Here is a 15,520-nt window from a genome sequence, read left to right on the forward strand (position 1 = left end):
CCGTACCCGTATTGTAAAACCCTACTGTAGACCGTCATTTGTTTGCCACATGGCTGGCAGCGAGATCTAGTGAAGCATCAAACAGTAGCATGAATATGTCACTTCGCAGATTGCGTCCTTTGGAAGTGAAAGGGTTCGATATTTTCACTGCACTGGCTTGTGCACTTCCGGAACGTTGTCCCCTTATTAATAACACGAACCAGTGATCTTGCAACAGCTAAACATCTCATACGTACTGGCTACAAGCGAGAAGGTTTTACTTATCAAAAATACAGAAATACTTAACATCCTGCTATTATTATTGATACTGCAATTGTAGTTGACTAATGGTGTTGTTATAAAAGCTTTAATACCCAAATAATGTTCAAAGAACCTGGAATTAAATATAAAAAAATTGTAAGAAACAACATTAATTTTAATTCAATCCTAAAGGGTTTTGACGACGGTAGTTTGCACCTAAAATTATTCGTTGTCAAGACTTTTTCCATCGTCTGTTCTTTAAAACCACGACGTTTCGGAGGCTGGTTCTGTCTCCGTCTTCAGGTGAGAGGTACCTACTCCGTTGGGTCCCTTAGATAGAGCTAGTCTCTGTCACTGGACGTTTTACACTTAAAATTATTCATTGTCAAGACTTTTTCCATCGTCTATTCTTTAAAACCACGACGTTTCGGAGGCTGGTTCTGTCTCCGTCTTCAGGTGAGAAATACTCTGTTGGGTCCCTTAGATAGATCTAGTCTCTGTCAGAGTGATTTTAAAGAACAGACGATGGAGAAAGTCCCGACAATGAATAATTTTAAGAGCAATTATTTTCTCTCACCTGCTCCAATTTGTATTGTTACGTTAGCAGTAACTGTAAATAAACAAATAGCAGTTAATTTTTGCTCCTTATTCTGGTGCGTAACTCACATTACATTAATGTATAAGGCCAGTGTTAAATTTGTTAGATGTAATCTAAAATTTTACACTGCCCTGTGGCAGTGTAAAATTAAGCTTTAACACAAATTGTCACATACAAACTTCATAGGTGTGTTCATATATCTCCATAACCGATTTAAACTTAGGCAAATCGAAAATGACTCTGTTTTAGCAGCACTGGGCTATTCCATTTCTCAACAAAATTTTTGGAAACACAGGACTAGAATATTATTAGTGTGAAGAAAAACAACGCTGGCCATGTAATCCTGGGGTCCCGGGTTCGATTCCCGGCGGTGCCCGAATTTATAAATTTATAACTTGTGCTGGGCAAGGCCGTGGTCCAGGCAACACGGAGTTTTCCTCCGGGGGCTTCCCCGGTTTCTCCGTGGCATCCCAACAATTACTCCATTCACACTCACACAGAAGAAGGCAATGGCAAACCACTTCTGGATCATCTGCCAAGAACGTATATGAACAGGTCCCAGTCCGAGAAAAGGATGGAAGGATCCTGTTCATAATGTCGCCAACCTCCTGTAAGGACACGGTGTAATAAAGAAGAAGAAGAAGAAAAACAGCATCACTCAACTTACTTTCTCAGCGTTATGTTTCTGTTTCTGTCCTACAGGATTATGGGGACCCGGGTAGCAGCAGTACACTTCCCTGACAAGAACCTGGCTGGGATAACGCAACTTTTGGAGGACCTGCAGCGCCTCGCCGAGGATCATGACTCTGCCGACATAGTGTTTCTAGTGGGACGAGACGAGATGCCTGTGTACGCGCATAGGATCATTCTTATGGCACGGTGAGTCGAATCTAAAATTTTATCTTTATTATTTCTTATTTATTTTATTATTATTACAGCTACTGGTGCTTATTATTATTGTGATTTTTTTTTTAAATTATAAAGAAAGGATGAGGTGGACAAGGCACGTACCACCAAATGCGGGCTCATCTTGGTTGAGATATGTCCCCACTAGACTTAGGTGTAGATGGGATTAGTCGAAACTTTGGATCCTGTTGCTCCTGTACTGTCCTCCTTGAAGACGTGTGGGGATTTGTGATAAAGTTTCACGCACTTGCACTGAGAAGAGTGGTAAACTCTCTACCCAGATATTTTACCCCGAGGAAAGAGTTCATACAGCGCATAGTGGACAGACGGCTGAGTGACCCTCAGGGCCGGTATTAAACGTATTGACAAAAAATTCCCGCCATTCCTCGTACACAGTTTCAGCTAGAAATTCTGTAGTTTAGAAATTTTGGGTATCATTTTGATAATGGATTATGTCTGTCCTATTTAAAAATTATATTACATGCAGGCGGTGACGTCGGGATAACGTCGGTGAGCAGACTGCGAAATAGCTGGTCCATTTGAATTTAAGAAGAAGCATATTTTGTCACAAGACTAGAAATATTACATACTAAGAAGTTTCATAGAGCCTTCTTTCCACCTTATATTGTTAGGGCGAGTAAATAAATATGAACGAGACATGTGAAACAATGGGAAATGTGATTTCAAAACCTGAAGGGAAAAGACCACTTACGGGATACAGATGTAGATGGGAGGATGGTATCAAAATTCATTTGAAATATATGGGGCGTCTAGATTAAATGGTTAAACTGTCGTGGTCCTTAAAAATAGGAAATTTATTGACCAACTGAGGTCCATATATAAAATAATTAATTTACAGGTTTGTTTATTTTCTTTAGTGTGTGAGATATTGTTTAATAGCGAATGTAAATTAAAACTAATGCCACGCCCTGAGACATCATAGGGAGTGTATATTGTTGTGTAACGTTTCCGTAGTGTAGTGGTTATCACGTGCGCCTCACACGCGCAAGGTCCCCGGTTCGATCCCGGGCGGAAACTGTTTTTTTTCTTCTAATTAATTATTTCTCATTACTGAATTTAACATTTTGTTAAAAAAGGTTACGTTCCAAAGCTAAATTGTTTGGTACCACAGCAAAAAATATGCTGTAGTTAAAAACTGCGGGAAAACCGCGATATTTTTAAGAAAATCAGCTCCTGGTTGTGTATGGCCTTTTTCCATGGTAACGTACAAAGTTTATTTCTGTCCGTCCACCGATGTTCTGAAATATTACCTCCAGAGGACTGTTTCTTAGTGAGATGTCTCGAACAGAAAACGTTACTTAGTTTAGTTTTATTTTTACTTATTTTTGTTTAAAGTATATATTTATTAGTGTTTGCCTGTCATATACGTGTTGCTATTGGCAAACACTCTAACAAAGGAAAAGAACTGAATTATTTTTATGTAAAATATGAACATATGCAAACAAGCTGTGTGGGCGCAAATGAAACCCGTCTCTGGGATGGGATCAGTCGCTTGAAGCAGCCAGCGCGTCACTCCGCGTTGCTGCTGGATATGAGCTTCGGTCGGGCGCGTTTCATGTCTTGCGAAGCGTCAGGGTCTCCAATGGGGGGAACCCGGGATCCATTGGGAGGGAACATCTTCGACAGGAATTTAGGGGGCTGCACCTCCACATCGAACCCTCCGCTGGGCTTCCGTCTCACCTTCACGAAGTCAAAGACGTTCAACGACCAGTTTGCTCCCGTAAGCACGGTGACGTTACCTGTGGGAAACGAGCAGTGCTGAATCAACTGGAAATGTTATGTAGCGTCGAATTTCATATGAGAGATTCATTACTTTCCGTGGACCCAAAAGGTCAGTTAATTGTTTGTTTATTTTACGACGTCATATCAGCTGAGTTGAGTATGTTCTCTGGATTGGAAAATCTGGTTTATTATTTTATTTTACTATGTTGTATCAACTGGATGGATTGCGTGTAGTGAACTGGAAGGATTGACTGGCTATCTTGTAATTTAATGATGTTGTATCAACTGAACCGATTATGTACTGCGTAGTGGAAAGGATGATTGGTTGTTATTTTACGAGGCTAAGTAGTATTTGAGGTTTTCGCGGCGGTGAGTCTGAAGATGGCTGTCTTCTGGGTTGTTGCGCCAAGTAGTCTGGTAGAAGTTTTCCGACGTTTCAGAGGCTCTTATCAGAGCGATCATTATGGTCCAGGTGATGCAGGCAGCAAGGACCCCTGAATCGTCGGTAGACTTCTACCAGACTACGCCGCGCTACAAGTGAACTGATATCGCAATCCAAGGTTTGGTAATGCTAAACATTGGTTAAGTGGCCTTGACGTAAATAGACGCTGTTAGAGGATCTGAGCCACTTAGCTCCGGTTAAACAACGGTGATGCTTTTTCTCGAACATTATTTTGCGTTATTCACGAAATATTTTAGAACATCCTCAAAGCCACTGAATTAGTTTATTTACGTCAATTTCCTGCAATTCTCCGCGCGTGTATCTGGCAGCTTTAGGATTCCAAACCTGTAGTCTGCTTCATATTACCGAGTCATTCTATGGCTGATAGCGAACTTACTCGTGGACGGGCTGTAGCTGAACGTAAACGAACACCCGATACCAATTGGATAAGAGGATGGGCGAGTCTTTGAGTCGGCTTTGAAATGGAACAGAATCGAACACTCCCAAAGTTCTGTCCGTTTTCGCTTCCGGTGTCCCAGCTCATACCAAGTCAATTCAAACACGAAGGAAAGAGAGAAAGAAATATAAAGAAACGAATATATACGAAAGAAAAGAGACAGACACGGAGAGATGAAAAATAGTGTGGAAAGCAATCCGAGAGAGGAAGAAAGACAAGTAAATAAAGAGAGGAGGGATGCAATGATAGAAAAGAGAGATTAATAAATAAGTCAAGATAAAACAATATATATATATATATATATATATATATATATATATATATATATAGAGAGAGAGAGAGAGAGAGAGAGAGAGAGAGGGAGGCATAAAATATTTAAAAAGAGAACGAGACCTATGTAAATGGAAAGTGTCTGAACGAGGAAGAGACAGAATAGAGAAAGGAAGAAATACGTTTTTAATTGAGGAATAAAATAATGACGGCGAGAATGGAGGACAGAACAAATTTAGAAGGAACGAGAGATGAAAAGAGGAAAAGCAGAGAAAAATATAAATAGGGAGAAATGTAAAATTAAAAAGAGGTAGAAATAAGGGGAAGGTAATAAATAAACCAAAAAAAAAGAGGAAGGTGTGGAAGAAGGAAAATGAAAGGTAGCTTCGAAAGAAGAGATGCGTGTGGACAGTCTCATTTGTCAGTAGGAGAGCGCTGAGGACTTACCCACTCGAATAGTACGCGGTGTGTTGTCGCGTCTCTGCCGACTTTGACCCACTGGATTCGGATCGTAAATTACTTGGCGAAAGTATCCGTCTTTCTGTAATCAGTGAGCAGCAAACCTTTTAAAGCACAGTTTTAACGATGTCTTCTGTTTTGACTGCGAAAAGGCCCAACTCTGCATTTTGCTTCCAGAGCATTGTATGTATGAGTTTAAGAACAAGCAGCGATAATTTCTCTAAACATTAACTAGTTTATATTTGTAATGGAGACGCGTTGTGTTTTCTTTGAGATATGAACTGAATTTTTAATATTATTTAGGTGAACTTCAGGCTTCTATTTGTCACCACTCCAACGTCTTCACTCTTATTCTGCCCTTGTCAGGACGGACTTGCAAAGACTGGAAACCTTCTAACAAAATGATGCTTTTTCTCCCCCACGTCTCCCACACAATTCTTCTCTTTTCTCGTCCTCTTCTGCTGTCCTTTCAAACACCCTCTCTCTCTCTCTCTCTCCTTTCCCCCCCCCCCCCCCGGTGTTTCATAGTGTCAAGCTGAGACTAGTCTTTTAAATAATTCCTCATTCAGACAAGAAACTTCCTGCTGCTATAGACAGTGAAAATATCCCACACATATTCTTGATAGCGGCATACTTTTTTTCAATATTTAGATTTAATAACAACGTTTGCACCGTTGTTAGTATCCTCTGGAAAAGGATGGACCTGGAAGGATGTCGACTGCAAATTTTAAATTGTTTTTAACAAAGGAATAGGCAATAGTAAAACGAGTCACAGGGAAACAGATTCAGCTGGCCTTTGTAAACACTGCAAGGAATTTTTGGGTTCCATTAGAATCGCTATGTTTCTTAGGCCTGAGGTTCTCACGGCGATGAAGATGTTGCTATTGGTATTCAAGGCAGTAACTTTGTGCGGACTTGAAGGTATCAACGCTTCGGAGAAAAATACTATCTCTAACTTTAGAGACTTTAGCTCTGAAGATGGAGACATCTTGTTTCTCCGAAACATTGGTATTTACCTATAAGTTCACACTGAGTTATAAACAGAATACCGACATCTACAGTACATTTCTTAACCAACCAAGTAAGTTCACACTTTTCAGTCTTGAGATGGATCTAAAAGAAATAGGTTATGATGGGGCTGTTCTGAACAGGGCAATGATATCCTCGGATTTAATAAAAGGCGGGAAATTTTATGATCAGCTGAGCGACCTCATCTTGTGTAGAAGGATTGTGCTCTGTAGTTTTAAGTGATGGTGACTTTTGAAAGGTATTAATAACTGTGATTTGCATACAATTATAGCAATGAGAACACAGTTATTACACGTAGAACTCAGTAGTCTAATTATGAAAGAAACGTGGAAACTTACTAGATGACAGGGGTGTACAACAGATAATTATGAATGTTGAGTAGATAGCTGACGATTTGGAAGGCGGTGATTACGCCTTAATTTATAGGTATTATCCATTCATTTGTCTGGAAATACTGGAGGGATGTCAGGACGACTAACCCGGCTGAGATTTTAAGATCTTGCCTGAAGATTCAAATCTGTATCGTTACCATTACTCTCTAATCTTCTCTGTACCTTCGATATATCACTTTCTCATCTCTTCGAAACCATTCACCGAAAATGCGTCTTTAACCGTTCCTTGCACGAACGCATTAACACATTTAGGAATGATACAGCTGCCCGTCTATTCGTGTTTCAAATCGAGAACCGTTAGATGGATTTTGATTAAACTTCGTACAGACATTAAGCACCGCCACGGTGGTTTAGCGATTAGAACGCTGGCCTTGTAATCCTGGGGTCTCGGGTTCGATTCCCGGCGGTGCCCGAATTTATAATTTGTGTTGGGCAAGGCCGTGGTCTAGGCAACACGGAGTTTTCCTCTGGGGGCTTCCCCGGTTTCTCCGTGGCATCCCAACAATTACTCCATTCACACTCACACAGAAGAAGGCAATGGCAAACCACTTCTGGATCATCTGCCAAGAACGTATATGAACAGGTCCCAGTCCGAGAAAAGGATGGAAGGATCCTGTTCATATGGACCTGTCGTCAGACAGAACACTAAATAATAATAATGAAGACATTAAGCAATTGGAGGCTAACCAAAATTTGTACTTTTTAATTTCCAGCAGTCGGTAGTGACTACTACGCCGAAGTTAACGTAACAGTCGATCGCAGACGATGTAAAAAATAAAGAATAACCTCATTCTGAATGCAAGATGAGATTTACTCACAAACTTTTGCTTACTTGTCTTATTCACACACACGCAAAAAGGGGCTCGTATGTAATTTTCTACTCTTTTTTTTTCCTTCAGGCTTCAGCTAGGAATATTCAGAATGTAAAGCTGTGAAGAACACAGGTGGAAATTCTATGTTCTGGTACGAATTGCATCTGGAAAAACTTGTTAAATAAGGGGACAAAAAGGAACTGAAAAATCTACGAAAGAACGCCATTCTGTTGCTTTGTGAAATTTAATTTTAGAGAATGTCTGATTATAAATAGAAAAAAACATGGGAAAAACGAAAACGGAGGTGGGAAGCATGCGAAATAGCGAATAAGAACAAATGGGGACACAACGGACATTTGAAAAATAATGGAGAAAAACTGATGACAAAAGGAATAAGACTAGTGATAATGTCTGAGGTAAACAGAAAGACTTGTGTTTGACGTGGATAGATGGAACAGGAGAAGAATAATTTCACTTTCGTTTAAAAAAACATCTGAAATTCAGAAGGCGCTGACGTCCGGATAAAGGGGAAGCAGAGACTGCTAGCGTCGGATACTAATGGTCGACCACAGTCGTTAGGGCAAGAATAACTTGATGTTCTCTTCTATTTAGCGAAGAGAATGATGGAACTTGACAGACTGATAGGATTGTTTTCGGTAGTCATTCAAGAGTTTAGAGTTAAGCAATAAAATATTACGGAGAGTTGCATACGCCTGTTTTGTACTGGGGAGGTCCAAGGTTCAAATCTCGGTGTGCAGACCTGCTATTCTGAGATATTTCCTGATTTCTCTCGGTATCTACAGGCAAATGTTGGGTTAGTATCTTAAAATGGATGACGAATTGCTTCATTCCATGTTATTTCCAATTCATTAGTCATTAATCATTCTATCATTCGACGCTATAGTCTGAACTACTGACATTGTCGTTAAATAATCTACAAATAAATAAAGGACTACAATTGAACGTACCTTGAAAAGAAACTTTTTGTTAAATTTAAACATGTTATCGTAAAATTCTCCGGTCCCAAGAATAGGCATGCGTCATGAAAACCGATGTGAATTTACATATAACGAATACAAATTGTATCCTGAAGATGGCTGTCTTCTGGAATGTTGCGCCGTGTAGTTCTTTAGAAAAAGGCCGCTTTAGATAAAGGTTGGTTCGTTATCTGAGAGTGTTGGCAGAGATTTCGTAATTTTTTCGCACTTGATGTTACTCATATAAAAATGCCGTAAGCTTGTTTAACAACTTGATTAAGTCTAATGTAAATATAAGATTTGTAAGATTTGAGTTTTTCACAGCGGTGAGTCTGAAGATTTCTGTCTTCTGGGTTATTGCGCTGTGTAGTCTGGTAGATGTTAACCAACGTTTCAGAGGTCATACTGCCTCCGTCATCAGGGCTATCATTCTGGCGGGGATTCCTCTTGTAAATCTTTACTTGGAAGAACTATGGATTGGCAGGATAATATGAAAATAAATGTAACTTATACATTTAAAGTCGACTCAGCTACAATGACTATTCTTGTTTGTAAGTACAGTGTAGAAATAAAACAAACACTTACAAAGCAAGCTCCTAATAGTTTTAATTTACGTATCATTAGTGGCCTTTCCTCCACACAAATGTATGACTAAACTTAATAATTATGCCATAATGCTTCGATCTCCAGTTTGATTCTTGAAGACTGGGTGTACGATGTCATGACTAGGTAAGAATAAATTAGGAGGAGCTTCAAACCACATATTCTACCTCTTATACAGAACGCGAATGTTGGAGTTCTTCGCTGTGAGGGTGATAAGTGGATGTAGCTGGCGTGGAATCATCTCCAGTAGAGACTATGATATAGTAAACTTGTCATAATTTTACTCCATTTAATTAGAAAATTATATCAGTGACAGCTATAATCGGTCGAAGACAATAAAATTACGTACAAATCATGTAATTTATGTTCTGTATAAAATTGCAATTTTATAGTTTCCCGTACAACTGAACTGTGCCATAATCAACAATTATAAAAGAGACGGAAACATAACCACGTATCTGCGTGGAAATCAGCTGACTGGACTCACCAATTGTTTAAATGCGGAATTTGTATCACAATAAATTCGCAGAAACATCCTGAAGCCTTATTCAGTAGCCGCTTCCGGTAACAATGCCCTGAATATTAAACTTATTCTTGCATGTCAATTTGAATAATTGAAATTTACCTTTAAATTTAAAACGAATCTCGGTAACCTAAGCCTTCATGGAACATCACAGGGTACTTGTCTTATATGCGGTCGAAATAAGTAGTCAGAAGCAAAAGATAGCCTTCCATGAGAACATTTCTGTTGTGTAAAAGCAATTGTAAACAGAACACAGAAAAATACGTACGTATTCATTATTTGGATTCTTGGATTTTTTAACTTACTTTCATTACTTATAAGGAAAGCTAATTCATGTTTTATGGTCCTGCATGTGTGTGAATGACTTAGTAACAACTTTCAACCAATTGACTAAATTTTCGTGAAACTTGATTTAAATACTTTCGTAATTTTCAATTTAATTCCACCTCAGAAGTCTCAATAGCCGTCTTGTTGATATTAGCAACAGGGAGACAATTCAGACTTCTGAGGTGAAAATTAAATTAATGTAATTTATTGTGGATCTGACATTTTCTGCTGATAGTTACTGAAGAAATAGCTGTAACTACTGGACCATAGCACTGCTTGGAGATGGATCGTAAAAATAACAAAAAATGATGTTTGACACATACTTTTCTGTTTCGTATTCATAATATTGAAACTTGTTAACGTATTGATGTTAAATCACATAATTTTCGAGTACGGAAATCTAGAAATGAAATTTTACGCTGTGAAATGGATGATTCTGTCATGTAGTTATTAATTTCAATGGATGTTTCTATTTATATACATATGAAATCAGTTGAAAAAAGTATACATATATTTCTGCTCAGAATTTAATCATATGTAGATTTCAGCATTTTACGTAACACATTAAAACAAAAGAAGGAAAGAATTTGTGACGTCTATTCCATTCAAATGCATCACTCTTTATTATAATATATAGAACGAATGAAAAATAATTAGTTATTACATTTTTTAATCTGTTTCTTTACAAATAAAATAAAACATAATACATAGAGGAAGGAACATTAATTGATAATGTCTGTAAAAAATTCTCACGAAAATATTTCGACTTAATAAGGAGTAATAAGGAGGACATAAAGACGTTTACATGGCGAGATACTTGGTTAATCATACAGGTTACCAAGCGTTGATAAAGTAGTAAAATCTAGGAGGTTACGATAATAGACGAAACTGCATACATAATTTTGTTGGGGAATTTTTTTAAAAAAAATGGTCGCATGGAAGATCGAGATAGAGAGAAATAAGGATAACAGTGGCCTAGAGACCTACAAAAAGGCTGTGGGGTAGGATTCGGGTGAAACTGACTTCAGCTAGTGTACAAGGCTTGCTCTGTTTTAACAGTTTTCAAACTTAGGATGATGTCACAAGCCACGGTTGTGACGCCATGTTATCTGGCAGCTGATTACCACCTGATACACGGCGTGACAACACCTGAAGACCGCTACCCACTTTCATGTCCTGAAGAAATTCATATCTCAGATAGATAATAATTTATTTGTGTTCATGATTTCCATCAACACGGATTCTTGTTTTCTTAAATTTGCCAGATGTAACCTGAAAGCTTTGCATCGTCGCCATGTTTGTAAGGTCTCTTACCTGTTGATTTTGAGCCAAGCAAATGACTGCGACTCCCAGAAGAGACCAGGAGATCAGCCCTGGCAAACCCATGCTTTTTCACCTGTCACTGAACTGCGCGAGTAGAGAGAGAATCCGTGATTAAAGTTCTCGGCGCGGCGATGCGGTATTTTAACCCGTGTTCATGGACAAAGCCGTTATTCAAAGTTGCGCTCGCATCATTTCCGCGTTTTCATCCGTAATCCTTACGATTTGTCATTCTCAACTAATATTGTCTTTCATTGGCACAATTAGTGTGTCGATGCGAAGAGCCATTCGCTGTTTTGGCAAAAGAAAGAGAAAGAGAAGAGAAGAAGAAACAAATAGAAAAATAAACGGGAGTGGAAAGAAAAAGGTCGAAAGAAAAGACTAATCCAAGGTTGGAAGAAGGAAATAAAGAAAAGGCAAGAAATAGAAGCAATTCTGTTAATTTCTGTATTCGGTATATTCACATTGGCACCCCTGCTTCATAATGGGGAAATCCCTCATTCGAATCTAACTCTAGGTTTTGACTATTCTAGAAGTAACAATATTTTGTGTGGTTTCCACAAGCTGTAGGAAAATCATTTGATGACATCTTAAAATAGGACACAACCTGCTCCTCCCTCTACATTCTTTCCAATTAATCATTCCCACTCGTAGTAATAATCGACCCTAAATAACAATTGACAATTGAGAAACGTCGTTAAATAACGAAACAATGTTTATATTGCTTCCTGGACATGGGTTTGATTGTTTTAAATCGGTCTCCATGTAATAAGAGAATTTTTGTCGACATTAGTGCTTCAGTGTTGCCAGCCGATGAAAATAATAAGCATTGGCTGTGCGAGTTTTAATCTCGGTATTGTTAACACACACTACAAATCACAACATTAGGCTCTGGTTCATATATGTCAGTGTTTTAAGGGGACATTAAATTCAGAATTTTTTTTCAATTCCTGATCTGAACACGTAAACATTAAAATATACGTAACTATAATTTATATGTTTAATACGAGTGTGAAACATGGGTCTACCCCTGCAAGTGAGGAACATGGAGTGAAAACGGGGCCCTATGAAGAATATTTGGGTCTAACATAAATAATGAGACAGGTTTCTATAGAAAACAATGCAGTAAGCAACTTCGTAATTTCTACTTATCACCTAATATTTCTTCGCTGATTGAGTTGATTAGGATGAGATGGGCAGGACCTGTAGCACGCTTGTGGGGAGGTAAGAAATTCACGTGAACGTTTATTTAAAAAATTCTGAAGGTAAGTGACTAATTGGTGTAGCTAGGGCATTTTGACTTTCATTAATTCTTTCCGTATAAATCACATGGGCTTTACAGCTAAAGTAATGCATTTTAACACTGAGATGACAAAACTCAGTTCGTGTCATGTGATACGTTTTTCATATTTTGTACACAGCTGCTTAAATTTGATGATACAGATGGACACCGCAGCTTGTATAGAATTACGCTGTCAGGAACATGGTCCCCCTGTAACCCTGTGTCGCCACAACAAACAAAACAATAGCGTCACCGGGGGGGGGGGGGAGACGTCAGTTTCATATCTACCAGTGCTGCCTCTGTTGGTGATGCTGCAATTCACGCGCTGTAATATATAGCACTTACAATATATAATAATAATGCTATAATGCTTTATATTTTTGTCTGACGTGTATTAATCGAACCAGCAATAATCATATTTTGAAGTTTTGTGTTTCGAACACGAGTAAGTATACTCGAAATAAGGTAGGTGAAGCTGACCCTGATGCTTAATTATGCATTAAGCTCCCGTTATTTACTCTTAAACAGAAAAATTGGTGGGCCACAGAACCCATGGCGAAGGGAAAATTGGTCTGGTCACCATATTGAGTGGGGTAATTAATCGACTTCTTCCTGGACGACTTAATTGTGATTATGAATACATAACTGGTCTTCACGTTAATAACTAACTAACTAACTAGATGGCTTACCGAACCCGAAGGTTCATCACCGAATTAACCAAAGCCCTCCACCGGACCCTGTCCTGGGCCAACAAAATCCAGTTTCCTTCAACTCCTATCTCGGATAGATCCCGCCTGAGATTATCCTCCCATCTACGTCTAGGTCTCCCCAGCGGTCTCTTCCCTTCAGGTTTCCCAACCAGTACCCGGTGCACACCTCTTGTCCCATCCATGCGCGCTACATGTCCCGCCCATCTCACTCTTCTCGACTTAATCACCCTCACAATACTGGGGGAGCAGTACAGATTTTTAAGCTCGTCATTGTGCAGTTTTCTCCACGCCCCATCGTCTTCCCTCTTAGGCCCAAATATCCTCCTCAACACCCGATTCTCAAACACCTGCAATCTGTGTTCCTCCCTCTGAGTGAGAGACCATGTTTCGCACCCATACAAAACAACAGGCAAGATTATTGTTTTGTATACTTTAATTTTCAGGTTCTTAGAAATCAGACGGGAAGACAAAATATTTTGGACTGAGAAGTAGCAAGCATTTCCGGAATTTAGTCTCCTCCTAACTTCCTCACAAGTATCATTTTGATTTGTTATTGTTGTTCCCAAATATTTGAACTTTGTAACCCTTTCAAAGGATTTATTAGCTACCCTAAGATAATTTTGCCCGCCTGTCTTCTGATGACGAGATACTAACATGTACTTAGTTTTTTCTGAATTTACTTCCAGCCCCACTTGTCTACCAGCCTCTAGTAAAACTTCTGCGTTCCTCTTTATTGTATTTATATCGTCCCCCAATAAATTAACATCATCAGCATATGCCAATAGCTGATGTGTCCCGTTCAATTGCAAACCCTCCTGCCTACCTTGGACCTTCCTGATGGCGTATTCTAGCGCAAAGTTAAAGAGCAAGGGAGACAAAGCATCTCCTTGTTTTAGACCGTTCTTGATGAGGAATGTCTCAGATACATATTTACCTACTCGAATTTTGCTGCAGGTTTCATTTAAGCACATTTTTATTAGACCCACTAGCTTCTTTGGTATACCAAATTCAATAAGAATATTATATAGCACTTCTCTCTTCACAGAGTCATAGGCTTTTTTGAAATCTATAAATAACTGATGTACAGTCCCACCGAACTCCCATTTTTTCTCTAGTATCTGACGAATGCAAAAGATCTGATCAATCGTTGATCTGTTTCGTCTGAACCCACACTGATGATCCCCAATAGTTTCATTCGCATATGGGGTTAATCTTGCCAAAAGAATGTTGGATAGAATTTTGTATGAGGTTGATAGCAGCGATATTCCTCGGTAATTACCACACTCAGTCTTGTCCCCCTTCTTATAAATAGGAATAATTATGGATTCCTTCCATTGATGTGGCATCTCTTCCTTATCCCAAATTAACTGAATAAGCTTATGGATCCTCATATGCAACCCTTTGCCACCTGCTTTAATTAATTCGGCCGGAATCTGATCAATTCCTGGAGATTTATAACTTTTCAACTTCCCAATGGCTAGTTCCACTTCATCTAAGCTAGGTTCTGGCACCAACAGTTCAGCTGTATGCATTTTAATCTGTCTAATATCACCAGTATTATGAACATTTAAGAGCTCGCTAAAGAAATTTTTCCACCTATTCACAATTTTTATTGGATCTGCAAGCAAATTGCCACTATCATCCTTTACCAAATTAGTCTGGGGTTGATATCCTTTCTTAAAGTTATTAATGCCTCTGTACAGGTCTCTGATGTTTTTTTCCTTATTATTTGTCTCAAGTTCAGCAATTTTGCCCTTCAGGTATTCCCTTTTCTTAGTCCTAAAGGTTCTACTAGCCTCACGTCTCACGTTACATAGATTATCCGCATTTGTTTTGTTTGGGTTCTGCAACCATTGAAATTTTGTTTGCTTCCTTCGATCTATTAATTTTGAACATTCTTCATCAAACCACGGTTTATTTTGCTTTCTCCTGTAGTATCCTAGTTTCTCTTTTGCTGAAATTTTGATGCAGTTTCTGACATTTTCCCACTCCCTGTTGATGTCCACACTTTCATTATCCTCATTTGTCTCTAAAATTTGAAACCTATTCGAAATTTCAACTTGATATTGTTCCTTTGCCTCTCCCTCACTTAATTTTTTCAAATCAAATCTTTCTGTGTCAAAATTTTGTTTAGTTCGTCTACTTACTGAAAGCCGCTCCCTCACTTTTGCTACCACCAGATAATGATCAGTGTCGCAATCTGCTCCTCTGAATGATCTCACATCAATTACATTTGTCTGCCTTCTCTTATCTACTAAAACATGATCTATTTGATTGTGTGTTCTGCCATCTGGGGAAGTCCAAGTGTATTTATGAACATCACGGTGTGGAAATTTTGTACTTTTTACAATTAAATCTTTTGACGTAGCGAAGGTCACTGCTCTGACGCCATTATCATTACTAAGTGCATGGAGACTCTCGCTGCCTATT

At 38.8% G+C, this 15,520-nt stretch overlaps 2 protein-coding genes and 1 non-coding gene across 12 annotated transcripts in view; 2 read left to right on the top strand and 1 right to left on the bottom strand.

The window, feature by feature from the left end:
- Positions 1-15,520, top strand: part of LOC110836395 (serine-enriched protein) — a 201,857-nt gene that overhangs the window by 166,350 nt on the left and 19,987 nt on the right. For all 10 annotated transcript variants that reach the window (XM_087357065.1, XM_087357061.1, XM_087357060.1 and 7 more), the window contains one exon: positions 1,541-1,717. In XM_087357065.1, the coding sequence (XP_087213191.1) occupies positions 1,545-1,717 (173 nt within the window). In that variant the 5' untranslated portion in view covers positions 1,541-1,544. The remainder of the gene's footprint in view (positions 1-1,540; positions 1,718-15,520) is intronic.
- On the bottom strand, positions 2,539-11,231 carry LOC110836396 (uncharacterized). The gene is made up of 3 exons (XM_022077537.2): positions 11,093-11,231; positions 5,104-5,197; positions 2,539-3,504 (listed from the first exon to the last, which is right to left on the bottom strand). The coding sequence occupies exons 1-3, from the start codon at positions 11,162-11,164 to the stop codon at positions 3,275-3,277; spliced, it is 396 nt and encodes a 131-aa protein (XP_021933229.1). The 5' UTR covers positions 11,165-11,231; the 3' UTR covers positions 2,539-3,274.
- Positions 2,710-2,782, top strand: TRNAV-CAC (transfer RNA valine (anticodon CAC)). Its single transcript has one exon. It is a non-coding gene; the product is annotated as a tRNA-Val (tRNA).

The sequence above is a fragment of the Zootermopsis nevadensis genome, unplaced genomic scaffold, assembly GCF_977971745.1.
Source record: "Zootermopsis nevadensis isolate Lab colony 2312 unplaced genomic scaffold, Znev_1.0 Znev_ptg000028l, whole genome shotgun sequence".
NCBI classification, from domain to species: domain Eukaryota; kingdom Metazoa; phylum Arthropoda; class Insecta; order Blattodea; family Termopsidae; genus Zootermopsis; species Zootermopsis nevadensis.